Here is a 20,427-nt window from a genome sequence, read left to right on the forward strand (position 1 = left end):
TATATGTGAAATTAATCGTACAGTTTTTTTTTGCTCACCGTGTATTGCATTTTTGTTTTATTTCTTCAATTTTCTTGTATTATTTTCACCTAGTGTCACCGAGTATAAGATAAGGTAATATGGTAATCGAGAATTTGCGTAAGAATTGCAATGAAAATGCGTAAATTAACGAAATACGATGAGCATTTTACTGTCAATGTGATTCTGCCCATAGGTGAAAACCGTTCTTAAACGTTTAAAAATAAAAGCTTACGAGAAGGAGGATGTCAAAGTGACCCGAAGGGGACAAAGTCCCCCGCACTTACGGTATATCTTTAATTTTAAAGTGTCAACACTTTTTTGAATGAAGGAAAATGAATTTAATTGTCTTTTTAGTTCGACTTACACGGGCTTCAGACCTAAAGCTTAGCCATATGGCTTAATATCGTCAGTTTCTTGTCATTTTTGTTTTTTTTTTTTTTAAATTAGACTTAGAATTAGATTGTGAAGAATAGATTGTGAAAAATCAGTAAAATCTGTTGTTATTTTGGATTTTAAGACTTTCGATAATTTGGGCTAAACCCCCTAGTCTGAAGACCGCTTTATAGGGGGGAATCCTGAAAGTTCCTCTAATCATCAGGTATCTCTAATCATTTGGCCATTAAGTTTGATAATGACCGGACGATTGGACGAACAACCAGCCTTGTATCTTTTCTCAAAAATCGTCTAAAACGTCAAGATACATTATGTTAAGAAAAGATGAAAATATTTAAGGAATTTACTGGTCCATCTGTGAAATTCGAGCACTAAAATTTAAAAAATATATATTTTTTAATTTACATCGAAAGCGTTTCAAAAAATACCTTTCCTTTTCTACGAATCCAATTATTCCATACTGTTAATTGCGAATTTGCGCGGTTTTCTTTAGTGCTGGAAGGAAATGTTTTGTTCTACTACTCCTTCTCATTAAACTTTTCAGGTGCCGGATTTCCGTTGACAGCCACACAGGCGCCGGCAATGTCGTTAATCCCGTAAATTATAGTAAATAAGAGTAATGAAATACTCTTCAATAAATGAATAGTTAGATTTATTTGTCATTCTTAAAGGGTTTAAGCGCACTTGAGGAAAGCAATACTCAATTTAAAAATTTCTTATATGGAATGAAATTATAGTATTTGCATTCATGCAGAATTGTTTAACCCTTTTTTTAGTTACATAAGTTAAATTTAACATTAAACCAGATAAAATAAGAAATTTATAGGTGGGTGGGATTCACTGAGGCTCTTAAATTTTTCTTCCTGGACAAGACCGCCTTTTTGCGTATAATGAGTTGCCTTAACTCTTTAGCATCTTTTATGTATCCCAAGATGCTGTAGGTAGATCAAGATGAATCTTCACTTTCTTCGTTCACTTAAGGCATAGTTAATGTTTGCCTAACAAATCTTGTCCAGCAAGTCAGTAGCGAAGTATTTAGCTTCTGGCATAAAAATCCATCAATTGATATTCAATAAATTCAGCTCACGGCGGAGAAAAGGCATTTCTTTGGGTGCAAGTGAATGATTTATTGATTGAAGATTTCTGGGTGTGTAGATTTTGCATGTCTCTATCACTAATTATCGTTGGGTGCCGAGAAGTGAATCTCTTCTGAAGTGCGCATTTTGTGATTCTCCAGTGTGCTTCATTAAGTCAAAGAGCGAGTGTCAGGGTCGCTGTAACCAAGAGGTAATTAATCAATGGCATGTGGTGATTGTAATTAAAATCCCGTCTCATACGATGGACATATTAAAAGTTCTTCTTCTTTTTTCTTCACAAAGAAAGATGCCGATAATTTACAGTCACTTTCTTCTTCAACACAAAAATGTCTCTTTTTGCCTCTCCTATCGTCCTTCTTTCAAGATATTTTAATGCAATTCCGAAGGCGATTTAGTTAAGGAGGGTGGCATCAGTTTCAGCACGGGGTGGGATTCTTGTGTGTAAATTGCGGGAAACTCCCCACAAATCTGCTGGATGGAAGATTTCTTCACGCTCCGTCTGTAATTTGCCCATTAAAATGTATACTGAAGAGCTCTATATATTCACCCGCCCAATTTCATCCAAGGCTCTCTTGAGGATTTGAATCTCGCGGTACATCCTCCCTTATCGTCTGAATGTGCAAATCCTTAAGTTTTTTTTTCACCAAGCCATCCACAGTGTCACCATAAAACCACCGATGCAAGAAATAAAACAATCCCATTGTGCCGTGAATAAATATTATCTCAGGGAAAATTGGGTTCAACTCAAAACCACGACGAGCTAAATGTTTTTGCGTTGGGGATTTTGAGTGTTTGCATTTCGGAAACAATGCATGGTGGTTGGGATGAAAGGAAATGCAAGAAAATCCCTTTTCTCATCTGCAAACATCTTTGGGCTGTTTTGCGGTGGTTTTTTTTTTGGTCGCTTCAGATTCAACCTCAATTTGCTCATGGTTTTACTTACAAATTATACTTATGGTGTGGCATCTCAAGGGGGATTTTGTCTCAAGTGACGAGACACTTTGAAGGATTTACTAAGAAAAGCAATTTTCCAATAAATCCATCAATCAATAGAGAAAATAATAAAATGAAATTGTACGATTATAACCACTACAAAACATATTCCTCTGAAATATCGGGTTTTAATTGCAATAGACGAAAGGTCAAGGTTATCCTGGGTGTTTAAAATCGTAAATTTTCGTCTGTATTCAAATCTCCTCTTTTTATCTTTTATAAGGGTAACTGTACCAAATTTCGGCCAGCTTGTAATTTCGGCCATTTCTTTTCAATATAAATCAAATTTTAACCCAAAAACTCAAGAAAAGAGCCTCTTTCTGACTTTCCATAACTTCGGATACAGAGAACAGTTTGTAATTTGTACGACATAATTATGCCTAAATTTTAATTCACAATCGAATTTGTATACATTACGAGTTACAAGCATCCGGAAGAGAAGAAAGAATCTTAGCTACCATAAGCTCTTCTGGACTTATCACTGGTTTTATGATATAACTCTTAGGATTGATCTCTCCTGTTCACATCTATTATGGTAATCTGAATAAGATGGAATGTTAAGATATCTATCTTCTCAGCACATAAACTCTTTGAAGACAATTTCAAAAGAAAATTATGTTGTTAACATTGAGTGTTGAAGTGAAAGAAAAAGGTATTTCTTCTATGTTATAAAAAAAAGCAATAAAAATTTATATGAAATCCATCTTTACTATATTTCTTTTAATTATTTTGCAATATTGCTGTACCATATTAAATTTGCATAACAGTTGTGACTTTCATATTTCTCAACTTCTTGGTGAAATACATAATGTATCTTTTGTTAGTAGTGACAAAAGCCCTCTTAAAGGGTGGAAAACATTCCTTAAGCTCCAGGAAGAAAACTGACCACATAGACTGATTTTATCGCCATAAAGATATTTATGAAAATATAAAGACTACCATAAAGGTTCACATAAATATCCCTGAGTTGGCTTCTTTTGCAATAGGGCTTCCTCTAACTCTCTTGGGCGAATATTGTCACACAAGACGACTCATGACACCCTCATGTGTTTCTTCCTTTTCCTGTCCACACGTCTCACCCACAATGATTTTAGCCACCCATTCATCCCTTTCCTAAGATCTTGGAATATTTATGTTCTCTGCAAACACCCACCACACTTTCCGAAGCATTTGAAATGAACAGAAAATTTTATAAATGACTCCTCTTGTGCCAACAACGGACTTTTCTTCGGTGGTTCTTGCAGAACAAATTCAAGCCAAAGAGTCGAGAGCAATTAAAAGTTGTGACATTTTCTTTTTCCTGACTTTCCGCAGATTCAAGTAGCTCGAGGGGTAGCAAAAAGTAAACTTCGAGAGAGAAATTGGTGCAATTATTTTAATTAAAAATTTTTCTCGTCTTTTATTTTCACAAGGGAAGATTTTTCAGAATGATAAAGTGCTGTTTTCATCTGCAATAGCATATTTTCAGCTGCTGAAGAGATAGCATGGTAGCTTCAACAAGTTTTATGATAAGACACTTTAACTGGCATAATTGCCGGTGTGTTGAAAATTAACCAGGGTTGAGGAGAAAGAAATACGGAGATATGTAATTTAGATAGATAAAATTAAGAAATGGTTTACCAAATCATACGTCAATGAAACCGAATTTAAAAAAAAATAATTCTAGAATATGTGTTTATTCTGCTTTAATCATACTGTGATTTCCCTAAGGGCCTTTGACATCATCAAAATGATATTGACTTTTATTCCCATCCTACACTAATGAAATTCCATATAAAATCGATTCAAAATTCAATAAAGTATCTCTCTGCAAACTCGCGTGGTTCGTTTATAAATTGAATTCGGCATTATTGAATAACCGACTCCATTGTGTAAATTAGTATTTGGATTATGCCCTTGGGCGAAAATCACGATTCAATCAGATTGAAAGCAATTGAGGTAATTAAAACATTTATTAATTCTTCGTTGGAATGGCGGGAAAGAGCTCTCCGCATCAGACTGAAAATCCAAATGAGGATGAGTAAGCAAGAGTTGGGAGATCAAAGTGATTTCTCGCGAAAGAGAAGAAGGGGTAATGCTATGAAAAACCCAATAGCATTAAAGTGTGAATCAAGTATCAATAAAACCTTTTAGGTCAATTTTTATATCGATGGGAGATGCACAATCATCCAAAATATACCTAAGTCTGCATCACTTGATGGATGAATGTCGCAATTTAATGGTAATTAACACATAGTCTGATGAAACCTGTGAGAATAAAAAGACGACTCAGGAAATTAGCACTAATGGCTCTAATTCCTCCGGAAGATATTGATGCCAAAATTAACTTTCGTTTCTCTCATTAAAACTCTTTCGTTTTTTCCCAAGCAGCCTCACCTTGAAGAGTTAATTGACACTTCACCAACTTGACTTTCTTTCTTGTTTGGGATGCAAAAACTTATTACTTGTTATTAAATGAATAAAACGTTAAATGACTGGGTGCAAAAATCACTCAACACATAATGGATTGATATGCAAACTTGCGGCATCGATGCATTTTCCCAAAGGAAATCCAACTAAGAAGAAAATTATCATACTTGTAAAGTGATACTTTTTTCGATTTGCTATTCTAGGTGAACTTCTAACCTTATTTTACAAAAGAGGAAACTAGAAAAAGGGCAAAATGCTAAGTGTTTTGAAAATTTGAATAAATGATTAAATGATTAAATGATTTAAAAAAAATTGTAGGAAAAACATAAATGTTTGTGAAATCTTTTAAGATTTTGATGAGTTTCGAAAGCTAAGAAAAATATTATATTCTCAAACTTTCGATAGCGGAAACCTAATTAGTAACCCTTTGAAAAAAACTATATTTATAACCCTTTCATTAAGCAATATTACTGACATAGATTTATCAGAAATCAAAAAAAATCTTTTAGTCAGTGAGGTCAGCTCGGAATCAACTGAAGTGTTAATAAAATTAAATTCAAAATCTTATCTTACAATTTATGCCGCGGTATTCATTTTCACTACGTTTGGCCTTATAAAATAATATGGGCTTCAGACCTAAGGATTGGCAATGTGGTTTATCTTCTTTGGAAAAAAAATTAACTTAGGGCTGCTTATTAAAACTGATTGATTCACTAGATCATGAGAAATCACTAAAATTTCCTATTATTTAGGATTTCGAGACTTCTAGGAACTGGACTAAACCTCCAGTCTGAAACCCATATAAAGGGTAATCAACGAAACAAAAAACATCCGGTTCATCACTAGTCAATTTCCTTTAAAACAGGTGTCTCTCTTTAAGAAATCATGACAATTTATTTAAAAAATAACATTTTGATTCAAAAGACGATGAAATTTTCGGATTGACTATCCGAAGGAACTTTGAAAAGTTCTATCTCTTTGAATTTTATTCCAATTTACTTAAAATTTGCCTTTAATGAACGTCTTCTAGAAGTAATTATAAATACAAAGACTGAAAGTCTAAACTAGATGCGTTAAACCCATGACTCCATTAGGACTAAGCATTTGTAAATGAATGAATGGATGAAAAACTTAGTTAGATATAAATTGGACATAGTGTTACAAGTTGGACATAGCTTTTTTATTGATAAATACAGTACAAAATTTGTTTTTAAGCACAAGGAACCAAATTATAAAACGAAAGCATTAAAAATATACAAATAAAAATGAAGTACTAAATTTATCAGGAAAAAAAGCCCTGTCCAACTTGTACCACTTTACCCTACTTGAAATTGTTCTTCGAATGTTTCAATTGGATAAAATAGATTTTGAGAAAAATGAAATACTAAAACCTTATGTAATTCGCTTAATTTAATTTTTTGCACAAAATTGCTTTGAAAATCAAATGTTACATTTAATTAGAATTTTTGCTCAAATAGTTACAAAATAAAGTATTTTCCGAAATAAAACCTATCAAGTGATATTGTTAATTTTTATATCAAAATAAAAAGATTTTTCCAACATTATAAGATTCTATTAAAATTTTGAAGAATTTGTTTAATATGGGAGAAATTGGCGAACGCCCGAACACGAATTAGTACCGAACACTGCTATTTTTTAATTAGATATTAAACTTCAGAGGACGAGACCTATATGAATTCAAAGATACTACAGAGATGCTTGTCCAATAGAGAAATGATCGTCATTGTTCAAATAGTTTAGAAATAAAAATCACTGTTCCGTGCTATCCCATGTGTGGTTGTGTTAAATTTAAAAAAAAGGCTTTTGTCAGAAATTAGTTGATAAAAATTACAGAGTCACAACAAAATCTTTCATGAAACTTTTGAAGCGAAATATCTTATACTTCTAGATGAATACCCCTTTTGATTGATCAAGTGTGAATTTTTGCAATTACACGCCTATACTTCAAGAATTTACAGCAGAAAAAGTAATAATAAATGCTAAATTTTAACCAATAAACCGCCAAGTTGACCGTTTCGAGGTGACCAACTTTATCCAATTTCCTCAGAGAGTTGTTCATCTAAATGAACCACGAAAAGCCAAAACATTTTCTCATGCACGGAGTAAAAAAAAAACACAACACCATCCCCAGACAATAAAAGCGTGACAAAAGAATATTAAGAACATAAATTTTTCCACTGAAGCACAAAAATAATAATAATATGCAAAATAGCACGAGATAAATTGAAAACATTGTAACTATTGAAAAGTGAATTACTAGAATATTACTTTTTCCAATAAAACTTTTATGGGAAAAATATTTTATGGTTCCATAAATTATCTCACCGGGATTATATTTGCATATTCCATCGTTCATTGTCGCTATTTAGAACACAAAATTACATTGGTCTTTTAAGCAAATTTAGAATGGAGAAATACAAAGAACTCTTTAGCCGAATTTGACACTAAAATTTGGGGAAGACCCTTCCTTTCCGAATATATTATATAATAAATAAACCAAAAGTCTAAACCTAAAGGGTCATGTTCTCGGACTTTTAAGTGAAAACTGCAATAAATTTAATATTCTCATTATATTGGACCATAATTCTTGGGGATGTCAAATTTCATAAAATACACTTTCTCGGTCGTTAAAAGATGTGCGTGTGCCATTTTCCTTCCATCCAGATTGCTCGGACTTTGGGCATTTTCCAAGCCAATAATACCTAATCCGCATTTATGGCCACAAACCCCACCAAAAAGGGAGATCTTTAGTAAAGGGACAAGGCCCTAAAAACATTAAATGCATTATTGTTCAATTATTTTTCTAAGCACGTTGCTTTTCTTCTTCTGACCGGGGTGTTGACAAAAATCCCAGATGTCTTTTTTTGGCAGTTGCAATCTTATATTTGGAATTTAGATGAAATATTATGTACATTTCTGAAATTTTCAAATGGTAAAAAATACATAATATTTTTCAATTTAGATTAGGGGAAAATGGGGCACATTTGAATTGGGGTACCTTAGAAATTGGCCCTTTTTCTCAATTTTTTTTTCAAATAAATAGAGGCTCATCATATTGTAATTTAGCTTCACAATTGGTTTAGGGAGCTAAATTATATCAGGTAAGATCCAATTCCCTTTAAAGATAGAAGAAAAAACTAATTATCAAAGGTGCTCCAATTAAAAAGTGCCCCACTTCCCCCTATTGGCATTTTATAGACCACTAATGAGTGAGGTGGTAGAGTATTAGCTCTACTATGCAAATGTCCCGTGTTCGAATCCCCTTTAGGTCACCAGGAAATTTTATTCAGAATTTTTCAAAGACAAGCATAAATTTTAAGAAATTTAATAATAGTAAATAATGGCTTGAAATTTGCAGCAAAAATGTAATATTTCTCACTAAAATGTTCACAAACTCTTCCAAATATCCAAAGACAGTGCGAATAATGCAACATGAAATTATTTTAATTCAATATTTGCGAGAAAAAAGTGATAAAAAAATCCCTGCCCATCTGTCATTAATTCAAAACAAAACAAGCGACACGGCGCGCAAAATTTATTCAATAAAATTTATGAAATAAAAGCTTTTAGGGACAGGAATAAGAGTTTAATTGATTAATTTAGTCAAATAAAGGCGCTTTTTATCACTAGAGTCATTGAAATTGATATAATGCATTTTTCAAAATTGTCGTAACTTCCAAGATCTCCATACGTTGGAAGTTACGATAAAATCTTACTGTGTTTCTTCTAACATATATCTCAATATCTCAGCTTTTAAAACATTTTATAAAGATTTTCTCGAGTTGACTTACAGTTTATTAGTGCCACTTTTATTATTTTGACTCGAAAGTATCGCATTCGAGGCACATTTTTAGGAAAAATAATGCTTAACTGAAAATTTCGTCTTCTGAAAAGTTGTTAAAAGGAAGTTACGACAAATGCTGATTTAACTGACAAAATAGTAAATGACTCTACGTTAACATAGGGTTGATACTCCGAATGATGCCACTACCCCATTTGATGTCACCTTGAATAAAATGCTAATTTTTTAATATATTACATTAAGAAATTCTGAAATATATGCACCAGTCACTATTGCATATATTATATTTTTTTCAAGGTGGCATCAAATGGGGTAGTGGCATCATTTGGGGTATCCACCCTACCAGTTTCAAAATTCCATAAATTGATGTGTTATTGAAAAGAAAAATTAAATTATTTTTACTATATGTTAATATATTCAAAAATGTATTCAAAAATATATGTACATGCCCATCAACTCATCGATCCTCCTCGAAAATTTTATCGGCATCGCATCAACTTTTCGATTTGGTTAATAAGGCTTTATAAAACTACACTGTTAAAAATTCTTTTAAATAATATTTGAAGTGAGCTGATTTTTAAGATAAGTTATATAACATTAATATATTATAACGTTTAATGCAAAGAAACCGAGGGAAAACTTCACGAACTGTCACCCTAATATCATTTGGAAAAAAAAACCTCAAAGAACCTCTTGATGTCAATGCTGAGAAGGTCCTGTGCATTAGTGTGTTTTATATGGTTGGAGTTAATTGAATCAGACGATTATTTATATGTCTCTCAGCATTTTCATTATGACGTTGTGGTGGATGGCAGAAAATGCCACGATAGAGATCTCCCTCATGATGGAAAATCATACATTTACTTTTGCCTCAACCATTCCTTCCATGCAACTAATTTTCGTCATGTTTCTTCTCTCTGCAGGTTCATCTCTATTTCTCGCAAATTCCCGAGGATAAAATTCCATACGTGAACAGCGTGGGTGAACGATATCGAGTTCGGCAATTGCTCCAGCAACTTCCACCCCACGATAATGAGGTAAAAGGAGGGTGTGATTATGGGTTTGAGTTGAGCATAAGGGGTTGGAAATCACTTAGAGTCCTTTTTCCCGCAAATACGAAATCTTTACTGAATTTATCAGGTCTTCCATGTTACATGAGAGTATTTATGAAAAGAAAATTCTGAATCTTCCCACTTAATTTATTTAAAAAAAAGTTAGTGACGCAAATTGAATCAAATCTTACTATTAAAATTTGGCATTGAATAAACGAGCAGTAAAAAGTCAAATTTGGTCAGCAAAAAAATCGAAATGATCAGTAAAAAATAAAAAAATGGTCAGTAAAAAATAAAAAAGGGCAGCAAAAAGTTTAAAAAGATCAGTAAAAAATTAAAAAAGAGCAGTACTTTATTAAAAGCGGTCAGTAAAAAATAAAAAGTGGTCAGCACCGCTAAAGCAGTAGGGTAAGTGTGCCAAATTCCGGCCATCTTGCAATTTCGGCCACCTTTTTTGTTCCTCGAATTTCCATGAACTTTTAGATTTTACGTACTCCAGAAATTACACAATGCAAAAGAATAGCAAAAAATGTAGCTTCGACAAACGAGATGACGTGAAAAATATATTGGAAGAATTCACGAAAGGCAAGGAACTATGAGAATGAAAGTGGCCGAAATAGGGCACCAAAGCTGTGTCTATATATCGTCGGTTGCCTCAGCAACTGTGCTAACTGCATTTGCTTTGTGTCAGCATTCGTTGTAAGCAACGCATCGCTGCGTGGCGTTTGCAATGAATGCAGACACAAAGCAGATGCAGTTAGCACAGTTGCTGAGGCAACCGACGATATTTTATTCATTTTAAAATGTATTAAGAATGATTTTAGAGTAAATAAAGACGATAAACAGTCTACAAGGTTCCAAGCAAGACTCTTACAAAAGAAAGAATAAAAAAATCAATTTGTATTTAAAATATTACATTTCAAACTTGAGACTTTGACGCTTGCATGCAACTATGCCGAAATTTAGCACACTTACCCTATATCCTTTTACTTTTTGACATCTCAAAATTTCCATTTCCATCCCGGAGACCAGTTTTTCAACATATCTTCACGATTTAGGCAATTTATGATGAACAATAATGATACGTTGCTTGTGCTTTTGATCTGTCTGTTTCGGACATTATACCAGACACAAAGGCCAAACGCTTATAGATAACAGCTTGAGGCCTTCGGGAGACATTCCAAAATCAACCATAGAACTATTAATATGACGTTTACTTTACCACCTCATTGCTCACCATTCAAAACCTTGTTTCTTTTTTTTCTTTACCTAGAATCGTTCCATAATCGTGATTGTAATCCGGAATATGTGTAAATTATATTTTGATCTATACTAAAGTTATAGAAGATCGTAAAGTCAATAAAACTACTTTTTGGCACATCACGATGGAGAATGAGCTTTATTTAAAATCTCAGTTTGATATCTTTTACCGTTTACAAAGTTATCGTACAAAGGAGTAATACCCCCTAGCAAACATTTTGACAAATAAGCGAATGTGATACAAAAAAGCACAAATTTTCAAAGGTTTAATAAATTATTATTATTATTTTATATTCATGATAAAATATAAATATTTCTGTGTCTTTAAAATTTGGTTTTGATCAGACTTGAATGGATTTGACACTGGATATCAAAGGTTATAAAGATTAGAAAAGATTCCTATTTAAAATATTTTACTTGTTCATGAAATAATTTTATTTTCTTGATATCACAGCAATAAATTGCCAATTTTGCCAATGAGAAACAAGGTAAATTAACTCACATTAACTCTTAATCTCAGAACCGTCTGCTGAAATTCCAAATTCCAACATTAAGATCTTGAACTCGATACAAAACTATAAAATTAACTATCTTATTTTTCACTCACGAACCACGAAAAAAAAACACTAAAATGTGTACATAATATCTAACGCAAAATCTACAAATAAAGTTTGAAAACATCTTTTTTCCAAATCCCCATTCTATTGGAGAAATATTTCATGAGAAAATGATATATATTTTGTGATTTATCTAAAATCTCGCCGATGACTAATAGCAGGGAAGTTGTTCAAGTGAAAAAACACTCACAAGAAACTTTTTAAACTCAAGAATGTTTTCTGTCTCTCCAACAAACTTTTTAATGAGACTTTCTGGGAAAACAGAGATGCAGAAAATAGATACGAAGGATTAAAAAAGATTTGGGCTGAGGATTGTACAAAGGGATGAAAACAAAATCTTGCAATAGGGGAAAGGCTCATAATTTTGTCCAGTATCTTATTTTGGACATTTTGAGGATAAAATTGGACACTAAAAATAAATTGATTAAAATTATGGATTTTTATTCCAATATTTGATGAATAATGAATTTTATCCAAATATTTGTTCTTTTTGGAAGATTTTAACACTAAATACGTTAAATTTTGAATATATGATTTGAGTTGAAATTGCTTTGTTGAAAATTCACTGTGAGCAATTGCTTACGAGAGATATGACAGAACTTCGTATTTACTTTAGTTTTATTTAACTGTGGTGAAGTACTAATAATGTTTCTTCGCTTTTTTTGAATGATATTGTAGATTTTTCGTGTGAAAAATGGGAAATTATTTAAGACATTTACCAGTGAGGTGATACTCCTTATTTTGGACAGGTGTTTTTCTCACGGAATTTCGTGAAGTTTTAGCTTTTGTGATGACTAGGTTGGACAAATGCCTGGAGAAACAAAGGAGCATCATCTCTACGAACGAGATGTAGCGAAAAATACCTTGAAAGGCTCCCGGAAAGGCCAGGGAATGAGCGAATCCGCACGTACTTTGAGTACCGAAGTCAACTCACTTTAATGAATGATATGGAAAGTTTCCGGGCTTCTTGTGACATTCTACGTTTCCCTTACATGAACAGGAAGAGGACTTGGTAAGATTGGTTCATGAAATTAAGAACAATGGGCTTCCTGTTGAGGCGGATTAGCTGTCCAAATTTACAGCCAAGTTGTCCAAATTAATAACCAAGTTGTCCAAAATAAGAGTCATTTTCACCTCTACATATCAATTCATTTTAAATGTATTAAGACTAATTTTAGCATAATAAAGACGATAAACAGCTAGCCAAGTTTCTAAACAACCCTTCTGAAAAGAGAGTAACAAAAAAGTCAATTAGTATTGAAAATATCGCACTTCAAACTTAGAACATCGATGCTTATAAGCAGACTGGTCAAAATTATGAGCCTTTACCCTAACTGTCTTTCGAAGACGAAGCTTTTTAATAGAGCTCTTCAATAGTTTTTATATATAAAATTTAGACTTTCTGCAAACAATATTGGTAATATAATAATAATAAGCTTTTCAACCCGTTACAACTTGTATTCAAATTCAATTTGGTAATGACAAATATTATCTGTCAGTGTCAAAATTCAAATGGCGAAAACGTTAAATATCCATTTTTTTCTTATCTTCCAGGTTCGCTATTGCCATTCGTTATCGGATGAAGAACGTAAGGAGCTTCGTTTATTTTCGGCTCAACGAAAAAGGGAGGCTCTTGGCCGAGGAACCGTAAAGCAAGTAGCCGCTGGCCGCCAGTGCGAGGGTGTAAGTATCCACAAGTAACTTTCTCAAAAGGGCAGTCAAGCCCACTTTGGCTTCCTGTGTCCCATAGGGGCGATTTATGATGGTGGAACAATATTTACGGCATACTGAACGATAAATCTGTCCCATGCAGACGACTAGCGACAAAAGGGGTGGTGAAACACAGAGATTTACAGTCGTCTTCCCGCGAGATAAATTTCACATTTTCATGGCGCATTCATCGCGACAGTCGATGATTTCTTATTCAGACTGGGGAGTTCTGAGTGAGAGGCTGAATGGGGATCCTTTTGAATGGTCATTAATTAAAATCGACCCTTCGAAGTTACCAAATTGCTGGCTCTCGCAGAAAGGAGGCTCCCTTCGAGAGTTTGAAGTACTCAACATGAATGGAGGGCTTGTTTTTCGAGACCATCTCTCTCTCTCTCTCTCTCTCTTGATTTTGCCAGACAAAACACACTGCCAACCCCAAAAAGCTTCCCGCCCATTCACCCACCTTTTTGTGGTTATACAGGATTCACGTTGGCGTGAATGAGAGGAGGCCCCATTGAGTCGGGAAAACAGACACAAATATTGCTGGAAAACATGCACAATTCTTGCTTTTCATGCTCACTCCGTCAACCTCTTATCGGTTAGACTTTTGCTATGGTCAAAGAACACTGCTAACGGAGGGTTGAATTCGCATTTTTCAACAAAACAGAGAAAATGATTTGCCAACAGAAAAAAAAACATTAAAAAGCCCTTCGGAAAATATTCCAGAATCCCAGAGAAGAATTAATCATGCTGAATTAGTTGTAAAAAAGCATGATTAAAAAGCTTCTCTCCCAAAACCAAAAAATAGAAAAAAAACTCAGCACATTTTTCCTGTCAGGCTGAACGCAATCAATTGGATTGATTAATGGACAGAACAATAGGAGTAATTTTTTTTCGTATAAACCAAAAAAGGGGAATCGTAAAACCCAAATATTCTATTTTGTCCATCAATGGTATTGCCTGAAAAATGTTGGCAAAAAGTGCAGAAATATCAAAATCTGCTTTGCTCACAATTTAAATCCATTCTAATTTGAGCCAGAATACTTTGGCAATTGCCGAGATTTTATTGGAGTTTTACCAGCAGAGACTTTTTGAGCCTTTTTTTTTTGTTGGAACACCATTCGGGATAATTGGTCGTTTTGTAAATTTCAATAAATTCCACTGAGGGTAGATCGCCATTGAAATTTGTTTCGAGCAGCAAATTGTCTTCTATTATACACTCAGACAAAACTGTATTAATTAACAAAAGCCAAATTAAGGGTAATTTTAGAAATTTGACACAAATTTATAAAAACTTTACAGAATTTTTATATTTTTTTTTTAAAATCACTGAAACCTAAAAGAAATGATTTTTTTTTCAAAACTAAATGTAATTTTTTATGGTTTTAGGAGAACAAAAACGTTTTAAAAAAAAAAGAAAACGGACCAAAAAATCCTAATTGCCTTAATTTTTTGAAATTGAAAAGGACTTAGGGGAGACCGGGGCAGGTTAGCCACGTATAGTACTAGATAGTTGTATCTAACCACTCTTATTCTAAATATATACATCCCTTCATATTCATTGAAATATTTATCAGCCTCATATAAACATTTGTTGTGCAAATTATACGCAATGAAAGATTTAATTTAGTAGCTTATCTACCCCGGTCTCCTCTATATTATTTTATTATTAAAATATTATTTTAAGTCCAAGGACAGTAAAATATTTTTTAACTTGCTGAAATTTTATAAAATTCAATTAGTTGAGAGCCGCGTTGTTTGTCCAAATTCAGTAAATTATATCAGTACACATTTGATTCGAATTTGCACTGATCTAACTCAAATAAGAGCAATAATTATGATCCGTTTTTTTTTTACTTTTCACCGATTTGGAGCTTTAACCCTTTAAGGACGAGTGGAACACCGGTGGTGTCCCAAAAACAAAAATAGTTTTCTTAGCTATTGAAAGTTATTTCGTCGAAAAAAAAATTATTATTGGGGCTCATCCTTAACACTAAACCTACCAAGATCCGGTTAAATTGACAGATTTAAAACTTTTTAAAATTAACACTTATTTAAAAGGTACAATGTCTCTATCAAACTTTATAAATTTCTCAAAACATACATGTTATTTATTTTTCAGTGTTTAAATTTTATTTTTTTTCTCTTTTCCAAGAAAAATTTGTTGATTATCCTTATCCTACCGCGGGCTGTCGTTTGATCGAGCGCGCTAGCAAAAACGACAAAAAACGATCGATAAGTTTAGTGTTAAATGGTTAAGCGATAAACGTTATTGAGTTCCGGTCTTTGGTGGCGCACTCATAACTGAACATTCTCTACCAACTTTATTTTTTTTTAACTGAAGAACCTATTTATTTTATCAAAATGATAATTTATTAACAAATAATCTTAATATCTTCATGGCTTAAGCAAACTCTCAAAGAAATGTCTAAGGTAAAACCAAAAAAAAAAAAAAATTGTGCAACTAAATTAATTCTCAGCTCATTCTCGAGTCTGAAGTTCTATGAAGCGAAAACTTAGTACATTTTTTTCTGTATTAATTCTGTATTTCTGTATTTTGTATTTAACTTTATTTTAAACCCTGAAAAGCCTACAAAAAATTCTTCTGAGTGTATTTGTGGGAAATGAAAAGTTCAGCCCTTTCGCAATTAATAAAACGACTTTGAATTTTAAATCTCTTTTCATTCCAAATTACAATTAAATTTTCCATCATTTTCTTAACAGTGATGGTCGGGGAGGGCATTTTCATCTCTATATAAATGTTGTGGAAAATGGGAAAGGGACAGTAAAATCGCCAAGGAGACTGTCTCAAGTCGCGCCTGACAAATTTCCTGCAATTAAGCAAGATTGAGACCAACGGAAGTTTTTCATTAGGAGCAATTACTTTTAATGTGGCTTCACAGGGAGTGATCCCCCTTTATTTTTCTTAAAGGGACACATTTCCGGAAGATTTTGGGAGAAGGTGGGGGGGGAGCAATTCCAATCACATTTGGCATCTCAATCGCGAAATTGCGTCGCGGATGGAAGGATTTTGTGGCGTAGTTCGTGGTATATTCACAATGATTTACATCAAAAATAATTATAATGGATCATTAAATTAGAAAAGCTTGAGGAAGTGGGGGCGGGATGGAAAATCAAAAGGGCTGTTTTCCTATTTATCCTACTGTTTGCGGCAGAATTCACCCCGATCAGCTTATGTCCATTTCTTAGACGTCGATTCCCTTTTCCTTAGAGGCACTTTCACACACATAAATTGCCATAAAGAATGGGGTGAAAAACTAAGGGAGAAAATCAATAAATCTCTCCTCTTTTTTCTTCCTCATGCCCACTCCTTTTGGGGTGTCCTTTGAGCCCTGGAGGAAAATGGAAATGATGAAATGGAGAACTGCCGGGAATGCCAAATTACACCCAATCGATTCTCACGTATTTCTCTCCTATTTTACTCTTTTTCCTTCCGCCTCATGAAAAAAAAATTCCACATCCCACCCAATTTTCCTGGCTGGAAAATTTTCTTTTCTCATCATTATACTCTTGTCGACCCAGTCTGGTGATTTTATAGGCAACTTTCGCGACTTCCTTTGTAATTTTTCAACAGAGAAAAATGCTTAAAGGCGTCTTAGGGGTGCATAAATGATTTCAATTTTAGCACAAGACGATTTTCTACTGTTAATGGGGTTAATGGATGACAGGGCATTTTAAAATTGATATTCTTTATTATAGAAACAACATTATTTCAAGGATTTAATCTTTTATAGACGAATAAGATGAGCCAAGAAGATTTCTGGAGTATTTTAGAGTTTTTATCTTGTCTACGCGAATATGTGTTAGAAGGCTTGATAATTTTAAGGGAAGTTACTTGATCAGCTTTGGAAGAGTACCAAATTAGTCTAAAGCCTGCAAAGCATTAAATAATTTTATCAGGAAAAAATGATAACAACGCAACGGCTGAAATATCTTAAAGAGAAACATCAATAATGGTAGATATAATGGGGAGTGGGGCACCTTTGAAAGTGGGCCACCCTTAAAATTGGGATTTTTTACCTATTTTTAAATAAAATTGAGCCTTATCGTGATATAATTTAGCTTCTCAATCTGTTTGTGCAGCTAAATTATATCACGATAAGGCTCAATTTTATTTAAAAATAGGTGAAAAATTCCAATTTCAAAGGTGCCCCATTTCCCCCTATCCATATCTTTTACTGCCCGAACTCCACATAGAGAGGGCAGTATATAAATATCTCGATTTTGAGTTATATTCGACTCTTTACCTCCAAGGGGTAGTATTTTGAAAGAATTTTGGAAATCTGAATTTTTGAATTTTTTGATGTCATGCTTTTAATCCATCTGATTCGCCAGGCTGTCGTCAACTCTATAGCCCAAACGGTTAGAGATAGAAACTTAGGGTCTTCGGGGGACCTCCACCCCGTAAGTCGATTTTGGGACCATTAACATGTCCCTCATTTTCCTCCCACCCTAACCTTTACCGCCAAAACCATGGTTTTGGGATTGCTCGAAAACGCTCCGTGTGATTTTTGTATTTTTGAACATGTTCCAGAGAGATTATTCAAGCGGACATTTCGTTCTTATACGAAAATACCATTGAATCATTCCTAATAACGGTTTTCAATGTCTAAGGTCACAAAGGCTCTAGAGAGCGTATTTCTTATCCGAGCTTATGTTTGGCCTTGCTGGAAAAGTCTTGGAATTTCCGATAAGTCTAAACCGGTTTCAATCGGTTGTGAATCTAAAGTAATCGGTTCATAACAGATAACTAATTTTTATTTGAAATTCAATTATACTACTCCTGATGTGTATTTTGGGTATTTTAGGCAATAGTTTGAGTGATTTATAATTCGGTTCAAATCAGTTGTGAGTGAACCGCTAATGAACCGATTATGAACCGATAATTTATATCCGAAAATCAATTCCATTACTCTTAAAACTATGTTAACGGACATTCGAGTGATTTATAAATCAGTTTAAATCAGTTGAGAACCGGTAAACAGTAAATGATGCGAAAGTACTTTCATGGTATAGCATCTAAGTCATGAGTTTGAGCACTTCGAATTTCGAAAAGCCTGGAACGCTTTGCCACCTCTTTTTTATACCTGTTTAGAAAATCGCGTTCACTCAAAATTAAACTGGGGACTAAAATCACTTGGTTTGGTGCAGTGGAGGCAGGAAAAATTCCTGATTCACTCTTCTATGTACACCAAAATAATAAGTAATTTATTAAAAAGTCAAAGGGCTTTGTTACTAATTGAACAATATTCTTTATTGTACTTGAAGGAATAAATGTTGTAAATTTTAATTGTAAAAATTGTACTTTTGATATTTAAAAAAAACAATTAGGGTAAGTGTGCCAAATTTCGGCATAGTTGCATATAAGCACCCAAGTCCTAAGTTTGAAATGCAATATTTTTAATTCATATTGATATTTTTTGTTACTTCCCTTTCGGGAAGGTTGTGTGGAACCTTGAAAACTAGATTATCATCTTTGTTTTCTTTAAATCACGTCCTAAAATATTGAAAAATTAATAAAAATATGGACATTGCTTTGGGTAGTATTCCGGCCACTTTGAGTGAAATTCCGGCCACCTTTTTTCTGGCCACCTTTTGTAACGCAACGGATAGAAAATTTCAAAACGTCAAACGGAACGAGTTTAATATTTAGTTTAATACGTTTATATGACCCACAAGCCCTGATATCTTCCGTGTAATTTGTCCTGAAGACCTGAAGAGTAGCATCTCAAATTTACATGCAGATTCCCGTAGCAATTTGCTCTTCCTGAACTCTTCCAAGGCCTTTTCCACATCATCTTTTTCATAGAAGCGATGTTTTTTTTCTCTGGGCATTGTAGAACTCAGAAATTGAAAAAAAAACATAAAATGAATGAATTTGAGAAAGCAAAAAATGTTGTCGGAATAGGCAACACTACCTGACCGGAGAGAAGCTCACAATGTATATACTTTTTACGCGAAATACAGGATCCAGCTGGGAAATTTCACCCGAAATTTAAAGATTGATTTACTATTGACATAAACAGAAACAATCTTTAATGAAAACTAATCAATTTTCATGAAAAACACCGAAGGAAAACCTCTTGCACTTCACCACAAATCGTAAGACTGCTAGAAACAAAATCGATCTATCACATTTTTTGTAAGACTCATTCCACACTGAGTTTTTACAACGCAATTTAAATTCAAATTATATCTAAAATTTAACGGTCTTTGTGTTAATACATCCTAAAATGAATAAATATTTAAAAGCAAAATGAATTCACTGACTATTCGAAGATTACATACATAATTTTAATTAATTTATTTCCATTGCCGAAATTGCACTCAAAGTGGCCGAAATTAAAAGCTGGCCGAAATTTGGCGCACTTCCCCTATTTCCTTTTATCATTCTTTAAAGCAGTAAACTCACGTTGTTTAGTCTGCAATGTGTCTCAAAAATTGAATAGATTACAAAGTTCTATTTTTAAAATTTCAACTTGCAAATAGAAAGATGTGAAAAGATACCAAATAGAAGTTATTTGTACACCCCTTTATATACACCAAAATTTCTTCCTTCTCAAGCAAGCTTTCACGAACTAGTCCGTGTCGATGCGCTAAAGTTAGTATTGAGATAATTGGGAGCAGTATTGTCCTGTAACAAGACGCTTTCAACACTTTACGGAAATTCCCTGGAGCTATAAAGAAAACTTAATTGAAAAACATACGCTTTTGTTGAGCAAAATAGATACATTCTTTCCCGAGAAAATGAAGACTTTCTGCACAATTTTCCTTAACGCAGAAAAATGATTAATTAAAAAAAAAAGAGGCAACTCTAAAACTTGATGGATAATTTTTTTTTGAATAATTCAAAGAGGCAAAATATTCTGACGCGGATGCCAAGAGTAATAATCACAATTAGAAGAGAATTCCATATCTCCCCTTCGAAAAGAATCCCTCTTACAGAAGTTGTGATTAAATTTTCATGGGTCGTATCTCTTGTATATTTAGAGCATATATATAGCACAAAGATGACCGCCCTCGAGAATAAA

General features: G+C 33.4%; 1 protein-coding gene across 5 annotated transcripts in view; it reads left to right on the top strand.

Moving 5' to 3' along the window:
- Positions 1-20,427, top strand: part of LOC129801642 (protein prickle-like) — a 184,484-nt gene that overhangs the window by 153,172 nt on the left and 10,885 nt on the right. For all 5 annotated transcript variants that reach the window (XM_055846886.1, XM_055846889.1, XM_055846888.1 and 2 more), the window contains 2 exons: positions 9,660-9,773; positions 13,220-13,348. In XM_055846886.1, the coding sequence (XP_055702861.1) occupies positions 9,660-9,773; positions 13,220-13,348 (243 nt within the window). The remainder of the gene's footprint in view (positions 1-9,659; positions 9,774-13,219; positions 13,349-20,427) is intronic.

The sequence above is a fragment of the Phlebotomus papatasi genome, chromosome 2 (genome assembly GCF_024763615.1).
Source record: "Phlebotomus papatasi isolate M1 chromosome 2, Ppap_2.1, whole genome shotgun sequence".
Classification (NCBI taxonomy): domain Eukaryota; kingdom Metazoa; phylum Arthropoda; class Insecta; order Diptera; family Psychodidae; genus Phlebotomus; species Phlebotomus papatasi.